This window comes from Coenobita brevimanus, chromosome 13, assembly GCF_032717465.1.
Source record: "Coenobita brevimanus isolate Jiangsu-jjx chromosome 13, ASM3271746v2, whole genome shotgun sequence".
Lineage (NCBI taxonomy): Eukaryota > Metazoa > Arthropoda > Malacostraca > Decapoda > Coenobitidae > Coenobita > Coenobita brevimanus.
The window spans coordinates 35,710,272-35,730,695 of record NC_136966.1 but is presented as its reverse complement, the minus strand read 5'-3'; the positions used below and the strand labels follow the sequence as shown (position 1 = coordinate 35,730,695).

Here is a 20,424-nt window from a genome sequence, read left to right as displayed (position 1 = left end):
CACCACCACCACCACCACAACAACAACAACAGCAACCACCACCACCACCACCACCACCACCACAACAACAACAACAACAACAACAACCACAAGAACAACCACCACCACCACCATAACAACGACAACAACCACCACTAACCATCACAACAACAATCATCACCACCACTTTTACAACAACAACCACCACCACCACCATAACAACAACCAACACCACCACCACCACAACAACAGCAACAACAACCACCACGACAACCACCATAACAACCACCACCACCATCACCACCACCACCAAAACAACAACCACCACAACGACCATCACCACCACCACAACAACAACAACCAGAACAATAACAACAACAACAACAACAACAACGACCACCATTACACCGACGACCACCACCACAACAACAACAATCACCACCACCACCACCACCACCACCACAAAAACAACAACAGCAACCAGAACCACCACCACCAAACAACAACAACCACCATCACCACCACCACAACAACAACAACAACCACAACAACCACCACCATCATCACCATAACAACAGCCACCACCACCACTACCACCATAACAGCCACCACCACAACAAAACCACAATCACCACCACCACCACAAAAACCACCATCACATCACCACAACATCCCGGCTGGGGCAGGGAACAGTTTAAGGATTTGAATTTCTTTAAATCAGGCTTTACTGATCTACCAGAAGACCCGCCGACATGTCGTAAAAATACCCCCGCTAATACCAATACACCAGTCCTGTATGAGACAGCCCTAGCATGTATTCAATATGGACGGTGGGTGTTAGCGCCGAAGTGGTGACATGTAGAGGTGTATGGTATGTAGGAGGACTGCTGGGCCTTGATAGCAGGCTGTGAAGCCTATGCCCAGAGTCGGACACATAAAAAAAAAAAAAAAAAAAAAAAAACCATCATCACCACCACCACAACAATAACCACTAACACCACTACCACACGAATAACGACCATCACCAACTCCTCCACAACAACATTCATTTTCATTGTTTGAATCATTACATGCTTGACCGCCCCAAGATGACGGCCGCACAGACGCACAGCTGCTGTACTGAAGAATGGGCGATGCGGCATCTAGTCTTACTTACAGTATATCTATGGGGAAACCTAGCCACAGGTGTTACGCAAGGTGGGATATACACCCACCAACATAATATGTTCAATGTCACTGAGTTATCTATGCTGGACGACGGGAAATAGAAGGGAGATTCTAGTTATCATTAATAAACGCTGTTTTATATTATCATATTCGTGACTTTTCATTAAATTCCAAACACTCGTTATGAAACGTATTCCACTGTTATTCCGTTCTCTGAAGTAGTCCAAATATCAAAGATGAATTAGACATGACAACCCATGTATATGAAACTGCAGTATATTCTGATTACATGTAAACTCATGATGATGCATATGTAGACATTTAATGACATAAGTGATAAAAGCTGACTATAACCCAATTACCCAGTATGTTATTCCCAACAATTTCCACCAGACAGTAATACATGGCACCCCAAACCACTCACCCCCACCACCGTCTGGTCTGACACAGTTGCCAGACGTGTGATGCTATCCCTGCTGCTTCGACTTATCTGTTCGAATATTTACAAGGTTCGGAACGATGACACGACCTTTTTGGCTGACTATACAAACTGCAGTCAGTAATGGCAGTGTGATGGCAGACACGGTTTGCTATGGGATCCCTCCCTTGTCAATTATGGTTACACTATGATATTAGCCACGTGTTTCAGAAATTATAATAAAGATTTTGAGAACTGCGTTCCCCTTTCCGATATAATCTCCAACAATACGGCTGCAAACGTCATGATTTTTTAGACTTATCTTACACATGTTTACTTTTTTTTACAAATGACCCATTCGGACAAACACGAAAATTTGAGATGACAGGCAAGATAAAGAAAGCTTGAATAATTCAAGGTAGCCTCAAACGTTTCTCGATTTCCTCCTGACCTCTGTTTCATTTTCTTTTGACTTCTACTTAAAATTCATTTTGCGATTCAATCTGTCAAAGTAAGCGTCACCCCAGGATACAGCAAGTCGAGTGGTTCAAGATGTAAGGCCCTTATGGCACTGGAATGGTTGAAAACATTTGAAAGTGAAGTACAGTTTGTCTATGATGCTGATTGGGGCGGGCATCCTAAGGGCCCACAATGATGGTGGTGATAGTGCTACTCCATAGCGTTTAAAACAGGCCTCTGCAACTACTAATGAGAAATAGAGCAATGTGTTCTGTATTTGCCGGACCCTCCAAAAGGCATGACTAAATTGTGTTGAAACATTATTTCATATAGCCACATATCATTAATTAGGAAAGGTTTGGGAAAGAATACAAGCACGGTAAGGAGCAATTCATGTGACCTCTCTTGCGTAAGCGAGTGGTGCGTTGATGGCTGTGAGATGCCAGAGGTCTGTCTGCTGAAAATTTAATTTTGCATTTGTGTTTATCTACTTGTCATTTTAGCCGTGTGTTTTGTGACAAGAATGTAAAATGCTATATATATTTTTATATATATTATATATATATCAGAAGGCTCTAAATACAATGTTTGCATGAGAATACGATGGTGTAGACTGCCTTGATGGTGTGCAACAAGGCTGGCAACCACAAATTTAACTGCATATCTAGGAGACAGACTCGTTTACTCTGACGGGCCCTAAATTGGCCCGGTCCTCCCACGGAAGGAGAATCTCAACAACAACAACAACGACAGACTCGTTCCTAGGCCAGCCCCTGTGAGGGTTGGGGAATAAGAACGTGTCTTACGAGATGTCAAAGCCAGGCTGGTGACAGAGGTAACAGGCGTGTCCATCGATTGTGTAATGCACGTTGCACTATGTAATCATCAAAGAGGTTAAGAAATCAGGGTTGTGAGCAAAGGAATGAGTGAGATGGACAGGAAATTTGGTGCGAGGTTGAATTAGGATAGGAAAGTATAATCGGGATGGACCGGGATTATGAAGCAAGGTTGAACTAGGACATGAAAGTATCATCATCATCATCATCATCATCATCATCATCATTATTATCATCATCATCATCATCATTATTATCATCATCATCATCATCATTATCATGACCTGCTTTCCCACCCCAAGGTGGGGTTAGGCAGAGTCCAGAGTCATAAAAAAAATATATATATATTTAATGAGATACTACCCAAACTTTGCGCAAGAGAATGAGCCACATTCCTTTTCACTCACCAGTCAAGACTCAGGAGTCCTGGCTGTACTTGATAAGTCAAAAAAACATTCCACGCGTAATACACACCGACCTATCTGACCTAGGCAGTCAGACAACTGCCAGGTTAACCCACCCCATCCCGATCATTTTTCCACCACTGACTCCCCCCAGTCCCGCCCAATTTTGGAAAGAGATTTTTTTGGCTCAAACCTCTACTTTTGGTGAGAAACATCGAAAATTCATAGAGAAATCGCTCACCTGAGGTTTAAAATACTCAATACAGGTAGCAGTACTCCTTACCTTACTGGGTTTTCTATCAGGCTGGCTCCAAAGAAAACGAGTTCAATTGGAGGGTAACTATTCCTCACCACTTGTAAATGGTATTTATTTATTTATTTGATACGACTTTATATGTAGTATGAAAGTATATTGGTTTTCACACAGTAATATAGACAATATAAGCATTGTTTCACTCACCAAACACATCAACAACCTGACTTTTTTTGACAACATTACCTGATCATCATTGCTGACTATTTCTTCCTCTAATGCCACATAAATTTTGTCCTCAAAGTTGTCATCGACTGGGGAATCACTCTGGCCCTGAATTTCATACTGTGGCACGACATGTCTTTACTCTGGTAACAGGTGAATTGCCGAGACAATGGCATGCAAGGGGGGGGGAAGGTCATGCGGGGTAAAGCATTGTCCGTGCCTGGCATCTTGTAGAGGAAGGTGTCCCGTGTATACGTACCAAAAATCAGGCGCAAAAATTGAAAAATGTGCAAATTAGGGACCTTGCAACTGATTTGCGTTTATATATGTCAATGAGAGTAACAGTGACAAAACATGTGGACATATATTCACAGTAGCAGGATGCGGTGCATTTAATTGAGGTGCCAGACCGTGGTCATTCACTCCAAACAAAAATCATCCAGCCAGCTCGAATGCATGTCAGTTCCCTAGGTTCTTTACCTCTTGTTCTTCTCTTTCTCACACGCTCATGTATCATATCTATCTATCTACAATCTCCTAGGCCTACCATGTCTCCTTCCAACTTAGTAGTTGTTCAGATATACCCCTTTCATCATTCTATTCACACCCATTCCCTTCACATGTCCATATCATCCAAGCACACCCTTCAGCTCTGAAGTACATCATGTACAAATAGAAAGCACTCAGAAAGTGCATACCTCCGCCAATGCCATTGCCATTAAAAAGGATCCGGATCCGGTTCCATGGATATAGTAGCTGGATCCTGATCCGTCCCCAAAATTAATAAATTCTTTCTTGGTCATGGCCCACCTTCCCACAAAATTTCATCGAAATTCATTGAAAACTTTTGGAGATATTATAAGGGATACTCCAGATTCGGATCCGGATTCGACTCAAAATTTAATTATTTCTTCCTTGGCCCGTGGTCCACCCTTCCACAAGATTTCATCAAAATCCGTTCATAACTTTTTGGGTAATTCTGCCAACAGACAGGCAGACGAACAAACAAACAAACAAACAAACGCTAGCAAAAACATAACATTGGTGGAGGTAATGAGTGGTGTAGCATCAGTGGTTTTAGTACGGTGACTGCATATTTCAAAATATCCTTCATTAATGAAGCTATCAGGAGGTAAAGAAATAGTCGTGCGGACAGAAAATGGAAGGGAGAATTGCACTGATTAACTGTGATAGGTGGTGGCCTGGGGCGATGAGAGTAGGCTATGACCTTGCAAAACGAGTGCTAAAGGAGTAATTATATGAGTGCAGTGAAGATTTATTTCAAAGTTTTCTTCAGTAACAACAACATAAAGATAAGTTTGCATTACTCTCATATTCCCTGCGAGTTGCGGCACAGGTAAAAACAAGACTGGTATGTTAGAAAGCTTTCAAAGATACTTTCATTTCCCTAAGAGCGTTATATCCCAAACTAGGTCAGAGATTACGACGGACATAAGAATGTTGAACTTAGGAAACAATTTCTGACGATTTATTTATTAATTTTATTATTATTTTTCGTTTTAACCTTCGCCATCGTGGCTGGAGGAGGTAATACAGTATATTCACCCATGTCTGTTTGTTCGCCTGTTTGTGGACAGTATACAACATAAAGTTACCGGATTTCAGCTAAATCTGGTGAACAGGTGGAGAGTGGATCATGAAAGAGGTTATTAGATTTAGATGTGAGCCCGGATCCTGATGCAGAATTAAGTCATTAATTTCACTGGCGGCGGTGGAGTTATGCGATCTCTGAGATTCAGTAACAGGACAGATTAAGACTGGAATTAACCGATTGACTATCTGAGACTGTAAAAAACTCGAAAGATGAATTACATAAGAAAATCTTGAATTTTACTGGCGACGGTCGATGTACTGTATGTGCACTTTTAGTTGTTTGTTTAGTACTCTTTTAGTTGTTTGTCGCGCAGGTCCCTAACTCGCACACCTCCTCAAATAAACCTCAAGCTGTCTGTCCAATGTATAGTTTCTTTTACACTTCTGACTTTCAAACAAGAAAGTTATATTTCAGTGCTGGTTCTACCTTTCGAACGAGGTATCTCGTTCGTCAACTGAAATTAAAGACTACTTTGCGCCGTATAATATTAAAGACACACACACACACACACACACACACACACACACACACACACACACACACACAGTTTTACATAAATCGGCAGAGTGCTGGGGTACAGCTCTGAGGTGCAGGGACGAAGTGATGGTAAAGACGTGCGGTGCTAGAACGGTGAAGTAGAGGTACTACGGTGTTGAACTGGATGTGCTCAAGGGCCGAAGTGGAGGTGCAACAATACCGAAGTGGTGATGCTGAAGTGTTAAGGTGAGGATACTAGAGTGCTGAAGAAAAGATGCTAGTGTGTTAAACTGGTGATGGTACTAGCTGACATGGAGGCGCTCGAATGATGAAGTGATGTTAGCGTGCTGGAATGGAGGTTTTTCACTGCCAAAGCAGAAGTGCCTGAGTGCTAAAGTAGAGGCAATAGGGTGCTGAAGTGGAAGTGGTAGAATGCTGAGTTGGATGTGCTAAATTGCTAAAGTGAATGTTCTACTGTGCTGAAGTCGAGGTGCTACTGGGCTAAAGTGAAGTGTTGAGTCCTGTAGTGGTGGTACCAGACTTCTGAAGTTGATGTACCTGAGTGCTCAGGTAAGATGACAAGGTGGTGAAGTGATGCAGGGATCCATTAATAATTGTTGTAGATTGCTGAAGGGATGGCACTGAGGTGCACTGAAAGAGCATGTGTGAGGTGCAAAGGGAAAAATGATAATATCCTGCCGGACTCTCGGTGCTAAATGCAGAATATTAATGTCCTACATAAATAAGTTTACGTATAAATTCCGCATAGTTAATTAGACCCACGTTACGGCAACGTGGTAGACGTAAGTTGCCGGACGCCTGGTTAGTGCACAAGCTAAACGATCCTTCAGTACGAGTAACTCAAGCCGATGACGACTAAGGGATGTTTAGGCTGGCCACTGCTATTAGGGTCCGGCAATAAAGTATTGAACTGATTTATTGCTGATCTGGGGTCCTTGTACCCAGAGATCTGAAATGAAAATACTGAACTAATATGGATGGTCTGACGTGAGCGCTGAAGTAATGATGTTGGAATTAGATACTAGAATGCTGAAGAGAACTTAACATGTTATAGTGAAGGATTTAAAGTGCTGATGAGAAGCAATTATACTAACTTTAGCTGGTATGAGTGCTGAACTGAAGTGAAATAACAGAGTGATGAAGTCAAATGAGCTTACTATGGTGAGGCTGAAGTGTAAGGTTACAGTGTTGAAATGAATGTACTAACGTCAGTTGGTAGAGAGCTGTGGTTAGGTGCTCATGAGAGTTAAGGTCGTATTCTCTTCGTCGTTCTGGTCGTTGCTCTTCCGTCCAGTATGTAGCCAGCTGTCGTTTTTTCTCAGCCTCCTTCTGCACACCAAGACAAAGTCAGTCACAATGTATATTTTTCCTAGTTCATCATTCTCATCAGAAAGAGGGGGGGGGGGAATAGAAAAGGAGGGTGGAAGTTTCAGAGCTGTCTCTCATCAAGTCTTAAGCCCATACTAGTTATCGGCCTAAATGATCCATGGTACTGCTTGTAGGCATTAATCTCTTTTAACTGAGGATGAGGCTGAGATTGCAGAACCGAACCTCTTCAGATCTTATATCCTTAAAGGTGAAGGCATCATGGTAAGGTCAGCTATTGCAATTTTCCTCCGATGTAGACGAACTTTGTGGAAGGGTTGAGGTTAAAACAACGATAGACATTCGATTTTTCATAACAATCGATCAAAGGCCAAGATCACAAGGAAAGGTCAAATGTTAAGGTCACTGGGAAATGTCAACTCCAAAAGTTCTGATCTGATCTGAGTCAAACTTAGTGGAAGGATAAAGGGTTTGGCAAGAATGACGTAACTCCACTCTGGGAGTAATCTATCGAAGGTCACGGCCACAGGGAAAAGGCGAATTTCGGCCCTCAGATCAGATGTTGGTCGCGGGTGTTGCGCTTCTTTGGTATTCCTTCTTGTCTTTTCTTTATTTGTCTGTTACAATTTAACCGACTAAATCTTCTTTCAATTGTTCATATTTTTCTGAAATGTATGTGTTACAGAATATTCCTCTTTTTTTTCTTTTTTTCTTTCGCTCTGGGTATTTTCCTCAACCATTTTTTCCATGATACCCTGAAGTCACGATGAACACTGTACAGCAGTAATATAATTACGCAGTCCTTACGCAGTACCGTACCTCTGTGTCAATAACAATCCACCATCATATTCTCTACAAGCACAGAAGTAACCTAGATACTATTGACTTCCACTTAAGTCTCTGCATACCCCTTGTCTATGTTTATATTTAACTGCATTTAAAAATATAAGCTACCTATACACATCATAATAATTAGTAAATAGACAAAACTAACTAAAAATAAGTAGCAAAGTATTCTTTCTAGTTGCACCTCAAATCGATTTGATTATCGTGGTGAGGCTTTATTGCAGGAAAAAAAAAAAAAAAAACGAATCTCCATCCATTTCATTAAATAGCAATGCCGGTCCTGCATACCTGGTTTCGTTGTCGGTGGAGGAGTGCCACCGCCCTGTCCTGCCTGGCCACCAGTTCGGCCTGATGTTCCTGCTTCCGTCTCTCTGCATCGTCCCTCCGCCGCTTCTCATCCACCTGCTGCCTTAATCCTTCCACGTCTACCTGCACAGGTGTGTGTGTGTGTGTGTGTGTGTGTGTGTGTGTGTGTGTGTGTGTGTGTGTGTGTGAGAGAGAGAGAGAGAGAGAGAGAGAGAGAGAGAGAGAGATTAAAACATGCATACCACGGTCCTTATGAAAGTTATCCAGTTGAATCTTGCAGCGAAAAAACCAAAGGACTTTAAATCATCTCAGCTAACTGCCTGTCCTGTGGCGTATTATCATTGTCCTAGAATGACGCCAGGTGTCTGCACAGGGCCCTCCCAGTCGTCATCAAGCTACTGTGCCACCTCTAGTGTTGTGGCATCCTAAATCTGCTCGTCAGTGCAGAAAAATTTTCTTTTGCAATATTAGGGGACTTCACTCCAACATCAACTCTGTTCAAAATTTCCTCCAGTTTGAATCCCCTGATCTGCTATTTCTGACAAAGACACGGGTAAGCTCCATCTCTGATTTACCTAGATTTAATTTTCCTGGTTATGTCTTGATTCAAAATTTCAAACCCAAAGGAGGCGTATGTTGCCTTTGCTAAATCAAAAATTGCCCTGGAGGATATTACTACATTTAACTGTCCTTATTTCGACTATTCCATATACATATTAAACTCTTTTGGTAAAGTTACGTATTTCTGTTGTTTATCGTTCCCCTAATGCCTCTCCAGAGCCGAGTTTATTTGACTCTCTGTCTTCACAACTAAGTGTCCTCAACATTAATGCTGCATCAGAGACTGTAGTGATTTTAATGTCCAAAATGTTGAATGGCTCACTTATTCAACCAGAACTGATGACTCTGGTCTTAAATGTGAGCTATTTGCAGACTCATTTAATCTCACCCAGTCAGTCAGTCAACCCACCTGTGTACCAGACAATCCCGATCAAAATCCCCACCTAATGGATTTGTTTCTAACAACCAATTCAGATAATTATAATGTCGAAGTGAAGTCCCCCCTCGGATCTTCTGATGATTGTCTGATTCAAGCCACCAGTTTAACACCTACCACACCCTCCTGCTCTGAATCTGTCGTGGTGACTAAATAGCATGCGACAGGGCAGACTGGGAGGGACTCCATAATTTTTTCATGGATGTTCCTTGGACCTCCTTTTTCTCCCAAGATGCAAATTCCACATTGGGCCCCATGCAGGATTTCATTAAAGTCGGCATGGAAACATTCATTCCCCATCATAGTTACAGAAAAAGATGTAATTCTCCTAAATGCATTTGACCACAATTGTGCTAGACTAACAGAACATAAAACAATAGCCTCTAACACGTTTACAAGGACCAAAACTAATGAAGCCTTTAACTGTTATAGAAATATCAGAAACCATGCCAAAACTATTATCAATCTTTCTAAATCAAACTTTCTACATAGACAGGCTAACAAACTATTAAACAACCCAAATGACAACAAAATATTCTAGTCAACCCTTAATTCATTCAAAACTAACTTCACTACCACCTCTTCCATTCCACCTTTACAGTCCCCCAATGAAAATGTAGCAAGTGACCCACGTGGAAAAGCGAAACTTCTTGTTGACATTTTTTCAACAAACTCAGCCCTAAATACAGAAAACCATAATATTCCTGTACATGAATTTAATTCCCCTCAAATACCTCAATTCATGATTCACACCAGACATGTACAAGGTGTATTACAGAATCTCTCAGCAGACAAAGCTACTGGTCCAGATGAAATTCCTTCAATAATACTTAAAAACTGCTCCTCGGTATTAGCTCCTGTATTGGCAAAATTCATCCACTTATGCATCTGTACCTCAAGTTTTCCAGCCTCTTGGAAAGAAGCAAATATCCATCCTGTTCCTAAAAAGGGGGCAACTTCTGATCCATCAAACTATAGACCAAGGGCAATAACTTCCATTCTCGGTAAAGTTTTTGAGAGACTACAGTAATTAACCCGCTCCGTCCCGACCAATTTTCCACCACTGACTCCCCCCAATCCCGACCAATTTTTGAAAACAATTTTTTGGACTCAAACCTCCACTTTTGTTGAGAAACATCGAAAATTTATAGAGAAATTGCTCACCTGAGGTTTAAAATACTTGATGGAGGTAGCAGTACCCCTTACCTTACTGGGTTTTCTATCAGGCTTGCTCCAAAGAAAACGAGTTTTATGGGAGGGTAACTATTCCACACCACTCATAAACAGTAGTTATTTATTTATATGGTACGAATTTATATGTAGTACGAGAGTATATTGGTTTTCACACAGTAATATAGGCAATATAAGCATTGTTTCACTCGCCAAACACATCAACATACCTGACCTTCTTTGGCAACATTAAATGATCATCATTTCTGACTGTTTCTTCCTCTAATGCTACGTAAATACATTGTCATAGACTGGGGAATCACTCTGGCCCTGAATTTTGTATCGTAGCACAACATGTCTTTACTGGCCAGGTCACTGGTAACAGGTGAATTGCCAAGACAATGGTGTGCGGGGGGAGGGAAGGTCATGCGAGGTAAGGCATTGTCCCTGCCTGGCATCTTGTAGAGGAAGGTGTCCCGTGTATACGTACCAAAAATCAGGTGCAAAAATTGAAAATTGTGCAAATTAGGGACCTTGCAATTGATGCGCATTTATATATGTCAACAGGACTGACAGTGACAAAACTTGTGGACATATATATATGTCAACGGGGTGCGGCAGGTTAACAAACACATAATCAAGCATCTAGAAATCAATAAATTAATCAATGATCAGCAGCATGGATTTAGACAAGAACGTTCAACTGTAGACATTCTTTGCCTTCTTACCCATCAGATTAACAAAACGATAGACCAACACGGTGAAACAAGCACAATAGAACTTGATATATCAAAAGCATTTGACAGAGTATGGCACCAGGCCTTATTGTCTAAGATGTCACACTATGGCCTTGCATCACTGGTTCCTCTAATTTCCTCCTACCTTCATAATAAAATAATCTGGGTCATAGTAGATGGAATTTATTTTCAGTTTCATTCCATAAATGCTGGCGTACCTCAGGGATCAGTTTTGATGCCAACCCTCTTTCTCATTCATGTTAATGACCTCCTATCTGTCACTCACAACCCAATACACTCTTATGCTGATGACTCGACCCTTCATAGTTCTTTCACATTTAGTACCTCCTTTACACAATTTGATATTATAAATCCCCAAATAAACACAGCAATTTCTCTGAACCAGGACCTTGCTAAAATTACTCAATGGGAACAAAATAATCTGGTCTCAATTAATGCTCTGAAAACTAAGTACATTAATTTCTCCAACAGAAAGAATCCCTCAGACTCTCACATAAATTTAAATGATGTCAATATTCCCATATCCACTACCATTGGTATTGTAGGTGTTACTTTAAACCCCAACCTAAGCTGGACAGCTTATGTTAGATCCCTTGAAAAAAATCTATCTATCTATCTATTGCCAGACGCCTCCATCCCGTTCTGGGTGGCCACAAACAAATCGCCTCCACGTCACCCTGTCCCTCACCATTTCACTGCCCTGCTCCTAACTCACACACACCCTCTCTCATATACCTCTCCACCCCATCCAAAATGCTTCCAAACATTGCTTCCAAAAAATTGGGACTTACGTACAGAGTTCGTGAGTTCTTCACTGACGAGCAGATGGCCGCAACATACAAAACTCATGTGCGTTCTCAGATCGAATACTGTTCACCACTGTGGAGTGGATTTGGAGCGGTTGCATTGAGGCAGTTGGACAAAATTCAAAATAAACCCATTAGATTAATCAATAATCCTGCCATTACACAGGACCTTCTTCTATTATAAGTACGTAGAGATGTTGCTTCTTTAGCATTATTTTATCGATTTTTTACCGTAAGTGATCTGACGAACTGGCTTCAATTGTGCCTCCCCTTCACATTCTCTCCTGAAATGCTTGGGCAGCTGGGAGCGCCCATGAACTCACACTCTCTCCCCCACAATGCAGAACCTCTGCTTATCGAGGCTCAGGTCTGACTCCATAAAGTCGGGCTCAAGTCGAGACTTTGGGGCAAACCTTAGACCTCCATCAATTAACCATCGCTGCACCAATTTTTAATATTTGTTTTACCAGATAAGGCAAGATAAACCAAAAGAGGTTTTATAAGTATGTTAGGTAACTGTTATATACAATCTATTTTCATCTGTATAACATTTTCCTCACCGAGGCTTGGTTAAGTCACACCTAAGTTTTAGAATATTATACGAACGTCACTGTTCCTCCTTGATAATGCTTACTTTATTTTTGTCCAGTTAGATATGATAATTATTCGGAAATAAATGAATTTACGTGGATATAGCAAAAAAAAAAAAAATAGCTTTAGAGAAAAACCTGTTTTGATTTTCCAATAGTGAAGGTTAGTAGGCCAAATTTGCAAAGTACTGTACAAGAATTGCATAACAGGGTACATCATTATCATCATTCCAGTGATGATGGAGAGTTGTTGTAAGAATAGCCTACATAATAATTTTTGTAACAAACAGAGCTAATAAAGAACTACATAAAATAGCCTACATTATATCAGTAGTGATGGAGAGGCAAAATTTTTCGTGACAGAGCAAATGCAATCATTACATCTGTAACGCGCAAATTTCAGCAGTCATGTGTACTGTGTATATTGGAATTATGTAATAAGTCCATATTGTTATAGCAGAGCAAGTTATAGAAATGTGTACAAGAATGTTTTGTCATAGCCCGGTAGCCTACTTGGTACACCTTACTGTAAATATGAATATCATAAGGCAAAGTGAGCAACAGTTGTATGTAATATCATTGCTCTCTGGGAAGTTGTTCTAGTGAAACGTGTACAAAGGTACAAAACGCTGAATCGGTAGAGAGGCGGCCTGCAGTCCTGATGGACCCAGGTTCGAATCCCGGCTGGGGCAGAGAACAGTTTAAGGATTTGAATTTCATAGAAGCAGACTTTCCTGATCTACCAGATGACCCTCCGACATGTCATAAAAGTACCCCCGCTAATACCAATACACCAGTCCTGTATGAGACAGCCCTAGCATGTATTCAATATGGACGGTGGGTGTTAGCGCCGAAGTGGTGACATGTGGAGGTGTAGGAGGACTACTGGGCCTTGGGATAGGCTACTGCCCCCGAGATATAGGCCCTGAAGCCTTTGCCCAGAGTCGGACACATAAAAATATATATATATATATATATATATATATATACATACATATACATATATATATATACATATATATATATACATATATATATATATATATATATATATATATATATATATATATATATATATATATATATATATATACCAAGTAGTCTATACATATTTTTTTTGCTAAGGATCTTATGCAGCCACAGTCTATTTTTATACTGAGGGTTGTTGGCAAATTATTCATCGTTTTAGAAGCAAGTCTACCATACAAAATCGTTAAATAATCTGTCATCAATACTTAAGTTCAACTCAAGCCCACTCATAGGTGTCTTGGATTGAGAACATCGGCTCTGATATAAGAAACTCAATTTTTCTTTTTCTGAATATTGATTTTTGGTGGGTGCGTTTAAAATCCGACATAAGACCGACTTAAACCCTTCTTATATTCGGGGCTTAGAGTAGTTGCTTGTGTAGTCCCTTCTATTTGCAAGCGCTTCCTGTCGGTTCAACTGATGGCGTAGACATGCTATAACGCACACAAACGTAGACATTACAGCATATCAGCTTTAACCTGCATCATTTCTAACCAACACCCTTTCTCACACTTCATCAGCATGGGCAAGTATTAATTCTGGATATGTCTTACTCAGAGGAGAAGATCTGGTCGTGTGGTGGGCTTTATATGTACTGACACAGATACAGATACAGAAATAGCCACAGCAAGGTCAGCGTTGCTGGCGAAAAAAATTCGGTACCGCCTCAACCGCATAGATTAATGAAATGGAAGAATGATAAATAGGGATATTGGTTAAACATATATGATAGGCTCAGTAGCAACAAACAAATGTATCACAGTACTTTTCTGAAGGCTATGTAATGCAGAGAAACTAACCAGATAATATACTAAATATCAGACAAACAAAACATTGTTTGGACAGATCAGTTACGCTCTTGCTCTGACCTGTACATGTGTAAAAATATATTTAATGAACTGTAAGGATATGGAGATGGCATTATCAAAAAAAAAAAAAAAAAAAAAAAAAAATAGGAACCAGAAGAGAAGAAAGCAAATATTCTTTTGACACTTTTGGTCAATGCATGGTGAAAGAATAGTTCTACCATAATTATGACACTTTCTTACTGAGTGCAGTGATGCTAGACTAAATGCAACATCTATAAAGGCACTTACGGAAGTAAAAGAAATGTAGGATTGGGGTACATGTACTGTACCTTGTTTGCACCTAGTTCCAGTACTTTTTGGCTTTGTGCTATCCCAAAATCTTCCAACATTGTATGTGTTCTTATACGTGTACCATTAATCATATGATCATCATCACCATCATCATTCTTCTTCTCTGTTGCTGATTTCAGCCTTATATTCTGGCTACTTTCGGGGTGGCTTTGGCAAAAAAAAAAAATATATATATATATATCGACCACGAGGGCAGGATTCTTAGAAAGGCTTAAAATATCTGTGGTTGGGAGCTACGAAGGATCTTGTTTGCTAAGGCTGATGGACATGTCGACACTATTCCTGCACTGAGGTCCATTGACGCTCTGATATCTATCAAATGTTACTTATTTCTGTAATAATTGAGTGGATGGTGACGAAAGCGTGGGGAGTGAGAAGTGAGAGAACTGATAATGCGTACAAGATTGATTACTGAAATACTGAGGATGATAATAAGGGATGAATGGGTCGACTTGCTCATGAAATCACTTTTTACTTTGTTGCCCTCACAGAGCATGCCCACATACTTATTATCGGTAATTATTATGAAACATCGGTTTAAACAGATGAATGTGAGATTTCCATACTGCAAAGTTAATAGAGAATTATTAGCGACAGTTGATGCAAAATGCGGCAAAATGACACCTTCAGCAAGGTAGTGTGGTCGGTTACACGTGTTCAGAGTATCATTGTTTAATTCTTCCCATAACCTACACTCCAATTACCTGACACCTAGACAGTCATTAATGATGCTTTATGTATCTGAAGCAAACTGATATTAGATTTATTTCCAACAGCACTTGATCGCATAATATTTCACAACATCATGGAAAAGTGTCTATTGAGAAACAGTTTGAAAACCCTGGTATATTATAGAATTAATGGTAATAGGTCTTAGACAGCCAGTCAGCGTCAACGATTTAAAGAATACCTATATTTCTGTTGCAAGAGAAAAGGAGGGAATTGTAGGCGGCAGAACCTTGACCCATCGTTAGATCTCGAATCTAGAGTGGATATTTACCTTTATGAGTCTTGTGAAGTCGAAATAAGTATATTTTTGCTCTTATTGGCAACGTTGCTTCGATCGACTGTAGATTGTGCAGTCTTACTATTACTGGAGTTGTTTTTAACACGCAGAGGGCGAAATGTCACACTTAACCCGCGGCGCGCAACTTACCTCATATAAGCCAATTCCAGGGGAACCTGACCTCATCCATATGAGCGGGATTTTTCCAATCTAACCACATTTTCATATGAATGATGTCACGCAGATTTCATGGAATATTAGTCTTTCTGTCACTTATCATGCAAACCGCCCTAGTTGAGACCAGAAACAAAGTGGCAATAGCTAATCTGACCGAAAACATGCACTTGCTGATCCATTTATCATGGCCTTAGCGCCCGAGAAAGGTCCATACAGGTCTTGAAACGCCGGGTTTTGATGATAAAATCGAATGCAAGGCTGACAAAAGCTAATGGAAGAAATGAACTGACGAAACAAACTATCGAAGTAGCAAGTCACGCTGATATAATTACTGGACTAGCTGGCAGCTCACTGAGGCTTGGACAGGTGTAAGTCTCGCTCGTACAGTGGTCAGTTTCCCTAATACTGGGACATTTCCGATCACAGTTATTTTGCAACTATGGTGAGTTGAGCAAAAATATATCGTGAATACCATTTCCAAAAAGATGATATACATATGAAGTTATTGTACGATGGAGGCTAATCTGGCGATATTGCCTCATCACAGAGCCATGTTTGCCAATCCTCCTGTTCCAGACCATATACTAGGTAAAAAAAAAAAATAGTAATTTAAAAATGGGGAATGCGGATTGCTTAGGGAAAAAAAAAAAAGGTAAACAAGGAACGATCGCTGGAAAGCATGCAAAAACAGCAAGGATTCAAGTAACGTTAAGAATGTTAAACCACGAATCTCTTCTGACTCTGATATTAACAGTTTGTAAAGAGTCAAAACAGGGATTTGTGGGTTTACATTGTCAACGTGACTTGAATTCTTGCAGGTTTTGTATGCTTTCTGGCGATCCTTCCTTGTTTGTTTACTTTCTTTTTTTTTAAGCGATCCCTCTTCGCCATTTTAAATTACTATTTTCTTATTTACCTAGTTTGCTTACCTTTTTTGTACTCCATTTATGAATTAAACAAAATTCTTGCGTTCAATTACCATAAAAGCTTTTATGTTGACACCAAACACTTGGCATATTCTAATAATTTTCATTGCTGTGGTGTTGTGGCTTTGTACACACTGATTGTTGGTTATTTTAAATTCTGGTCTTCATTTTGCTTACTACAGTTGTAAGGCCTATTACAGTGGACACTGATTGTTTTTGCAGATTGATTAAACAAAGATAAGTTTTATGAAGCCGCACTGATTACAAGACAGAATCAAAATCTGCTGTATTGTGTTTTGCGCGACTATTTTCCATAAAAGTGGCTCTTCTCTTTTATTTTTCTGAAATTTAGAATACAACATTACTACATTAGCTAGAGTATTAATTGCTGTAAGGAGCACTTCTTGTGCCTCCCCCATTCCCTCTTCGTCCCCTTCCTTTGCCTTATCCTCATCCCCCTCCTCCATCTCCTCCTCGCCCTTCTCCTCTGCCCGCCCCCCTACAGTTGACTCGTGAAATGGTTAGTGTCACGATGAATTCCAATAGTTAAAAAAATGGTCACGATATCACAACGCTGTCACATGCAATTAGAGCACAAAGCACAAACCCACGCCTTTCAGTTGTCTCACGTGACGTCTACACAGAAGCCTGCTGGGACTTCAGGGATGAGCTGAAAAAAAAAAAAAAAAAAAAAAAAAAAACTGAATACAGCCTTGAGTTGAAAATTAATGTAATGCGTAAAATCGCACCGGTGCGTGTTAAGACCCTTTCCCATCATTGCGCTTCATTGTCCGCGTAAGTAATCTACCAGCTAGAGTTTTCCACTTAGTAATAACGTAGTACAATATAAAATTTAATATTGTATCGTTGCTAATGATGCACTATCGATACTTGAAGGCAGTTCCGTACTTGAATGGCTTTTTACGTGCTTGCAATGACGTAAAGGAATCTATGTACCGGGAAGGTGGATGATCATCTTTCGATTACGTGTTTTAAAAAAGGTCATGGACACGCGCAGTGACACATTAAGTACGACTGGCTAGTTTTTATCCCGAAATACCGAATAGATATTCCTGTAGACCGGTGAAACAATAATATGAACAATATTAAAAAGAACAAACTGGCAAATTTCGAATGTACCAAGCTTATTTATAACACTTCTTTTTCACATTATCAATGGTTGGCTGACCTAAACTATTCAAAAGGAACCCTATGCATGTTGTTTCAAGAACAAGTTTGCTTTCTAAGATGTTGTTCAGGTGATTGTTCTATTAGGGTTTCCAGTAAATTCCTGGCCTATTCCTATTACGAAACACTACCTTGGTTCATGATATCTATCTATATATCTGTCTATCTATCTATCTGTCTATTTATCTATCTCTCTGTCTGTCTATCTATCTATCTATCTATCTATAATGTGTGTGTGTGTGTGTGTGTGTGTGTGTGTGTGTGTGTGTGTGTGTGTTGTGAGGCGTATATAGACTGGATAGGATACGAAACGATTCATGAAAGATGTGGAGAGACGAAGTCTGTGGACACCAGAGTCGAAGAGAGTGATCCGAGATTGTATGGTCATGTGGAGAGAATGGATAACAACACTGGTGAAAAAGGTACAGTACATCTGAGGGAATTTGAAGGAGGGAGGAGGCTAGGTAAGCCAAGAAGAAGGTGGACGGATATGGTGGGCGAATGTGTGAGGAAAAGAGATTTGGAAGTCGGTGAGGCTAAGGAACTGACAAAAGATCGAGTTGGCTGGATGAATTTTGTGAGGAGAAGCGCATGATCAGGGATTTGGCACCCTCTTTTAATATCATAGAGTTCGGATTGACTCTATTGGATACATTTATGTGAAGCTACAGAAAGTAGTGAATGTTTTTGGCGTATCAGGTAGAGCCAGAATTCCGGGGGCTTGAATGATGAGTAAATGGATGCATGGCTCATTGGATTGGGCAAATTTGGGCTGTCTTTTTTTTGTGAGGAAGAAGGAATCAAAGGCTGAGCCCGCATGAACGTTCCTTCCAAGAAAAAAAACAAAAACAATACAAAAGAGAGCCAAATTCAAGATCCATCCATTTCGAGATGCCTGGACACACTGCGTTTGAAAGACTGGAGATCATAGGAAGTAGGAAATACAGACAGAGGTAGACAGTTCCAGAGTTGACCTGTTGCATAAATGAAGGACTGGGAGTAACGGTTAACTCTTGCATTAGAGAGTTGGACAGAAAAGAGATGAGGGTTTGTTGCTGGACGGGTGCTACACCCCCGTCGTAGAGGTGGAGGGATGCGGCAGACAGTTCAGAGAAGCAGTGGCCATTGAATTAGCGATAGAAAAGAGATAAAGATGCAAGTGTGCGGCGAAGAGACAGAGGTTGAAGAAAGCCAGTAAGAGGAGGAGAGTTAATGAGACGAAAAGCCTTTGACTCCACCCTATTGAGAAGAGCTGTACGTGGGGAGCTTCCCCACACATGAGAGTTGTACTCCAAACAGGGGCGAATAAAACCCGTGTATTAAGTCAACAACTGTGCAGGGGTAAAGAAGGTACGGAGTCGGCTCAGCAAACCTAATCTCTTGGAAGCAGATTTTATAAGAGATACAATATGATCTTTCCAAGGTAAGTCCCGTGTGAATGAAACCCGGAGCATGTTTAAGGATGATGCAGGATTGAGCTGGATATCATTAAACATTAGTGGGTATTCCTGTGGAAGATTTTGACCGGTTGATACGTGTAAAAACTGAGTCTTTAATGCATTAAAAACAACAAGATTATTTTTACACCCGTCAGACATACGAGCCAAATAAGACATTAGGTGTGCCATAGCCTCATCCCTTGTTTCTTGAAATAACTGCTGAGATGGATATTGCAGAAACCGAATGGAAAGGTGAAGGGTGGAATCATCAGCGTATGAGTGGATAGGATTAGATGTACAGCTTAGATCATTGATGAATAAAAGGAAGAGAGTTGGTGATAGGACAGAGCCCTGAGGAACACCACTATTGATAGATCTAGGTGAAGAACGATGGCCGTCTACAACAGCAGCTATAGCACTACCAGAAAGGAAGCTATAGATAAAGGGTAAGATTTAAGGATAGAAACCGTAAGAGGGCAGTTTGGAAATTAATGATTTATGCCAGACTCGATCGAAAGCCTTTGAGATGTCAGTTGCAATGGCAAAGCCTTCGCCAAAGTCCCGAAAGGATAATGACCAGGAGTCTGAAAGATAGGTGAGAAGATTGCCAGTGCAGCGCCCCTGACGGAACCCATACTGACTATCAGAAAGAAGGTTGTGATAGGAAAGATGCTTTAAAATTTTTCTGTTAAGAATAGACTCGAAAACTTTTGAGACACAAGATGTTAAAGCAACTGGACGAACGTTAGAGGATTGGGAGTGGTCACTCTTCTTTACGACTGGCTGAATGAGAGCAAACTTCCAGCAAGATGGAAAGGTACAAGTTGAAAGACAAAAGCGAAAGAG

General features: G+C 40.5%; 1 protein-coding gene across 1 annotated transcript in view; it reads right to left on the bottom strand.

The window, feature by feature from the left end:
* Positions 1–20,424, bottom strand: part of LOC145415436 (RIB43A-like with coiled-coils protein 2) — a 119,600-nt gene that overhangs the window by 18,742 nt on the left and 80,434 nt on the right. The window contains exons 4-5 of the mRNA XM_080284717.1: positions 8,315–8,455; positions 7,062–7,183 (exon numbers count right to left, since the gene is read on the bottom strand). Of these exons, the coding sequence (XP_080140843.1) occupies positions 7,062–7,183; positions 8,315–8,455 (263 nt within the window). The remainder of the gene's footprint in view (positions 1–7,061; positions 7,184–8,314; positions 8,456–20,424) is intronic.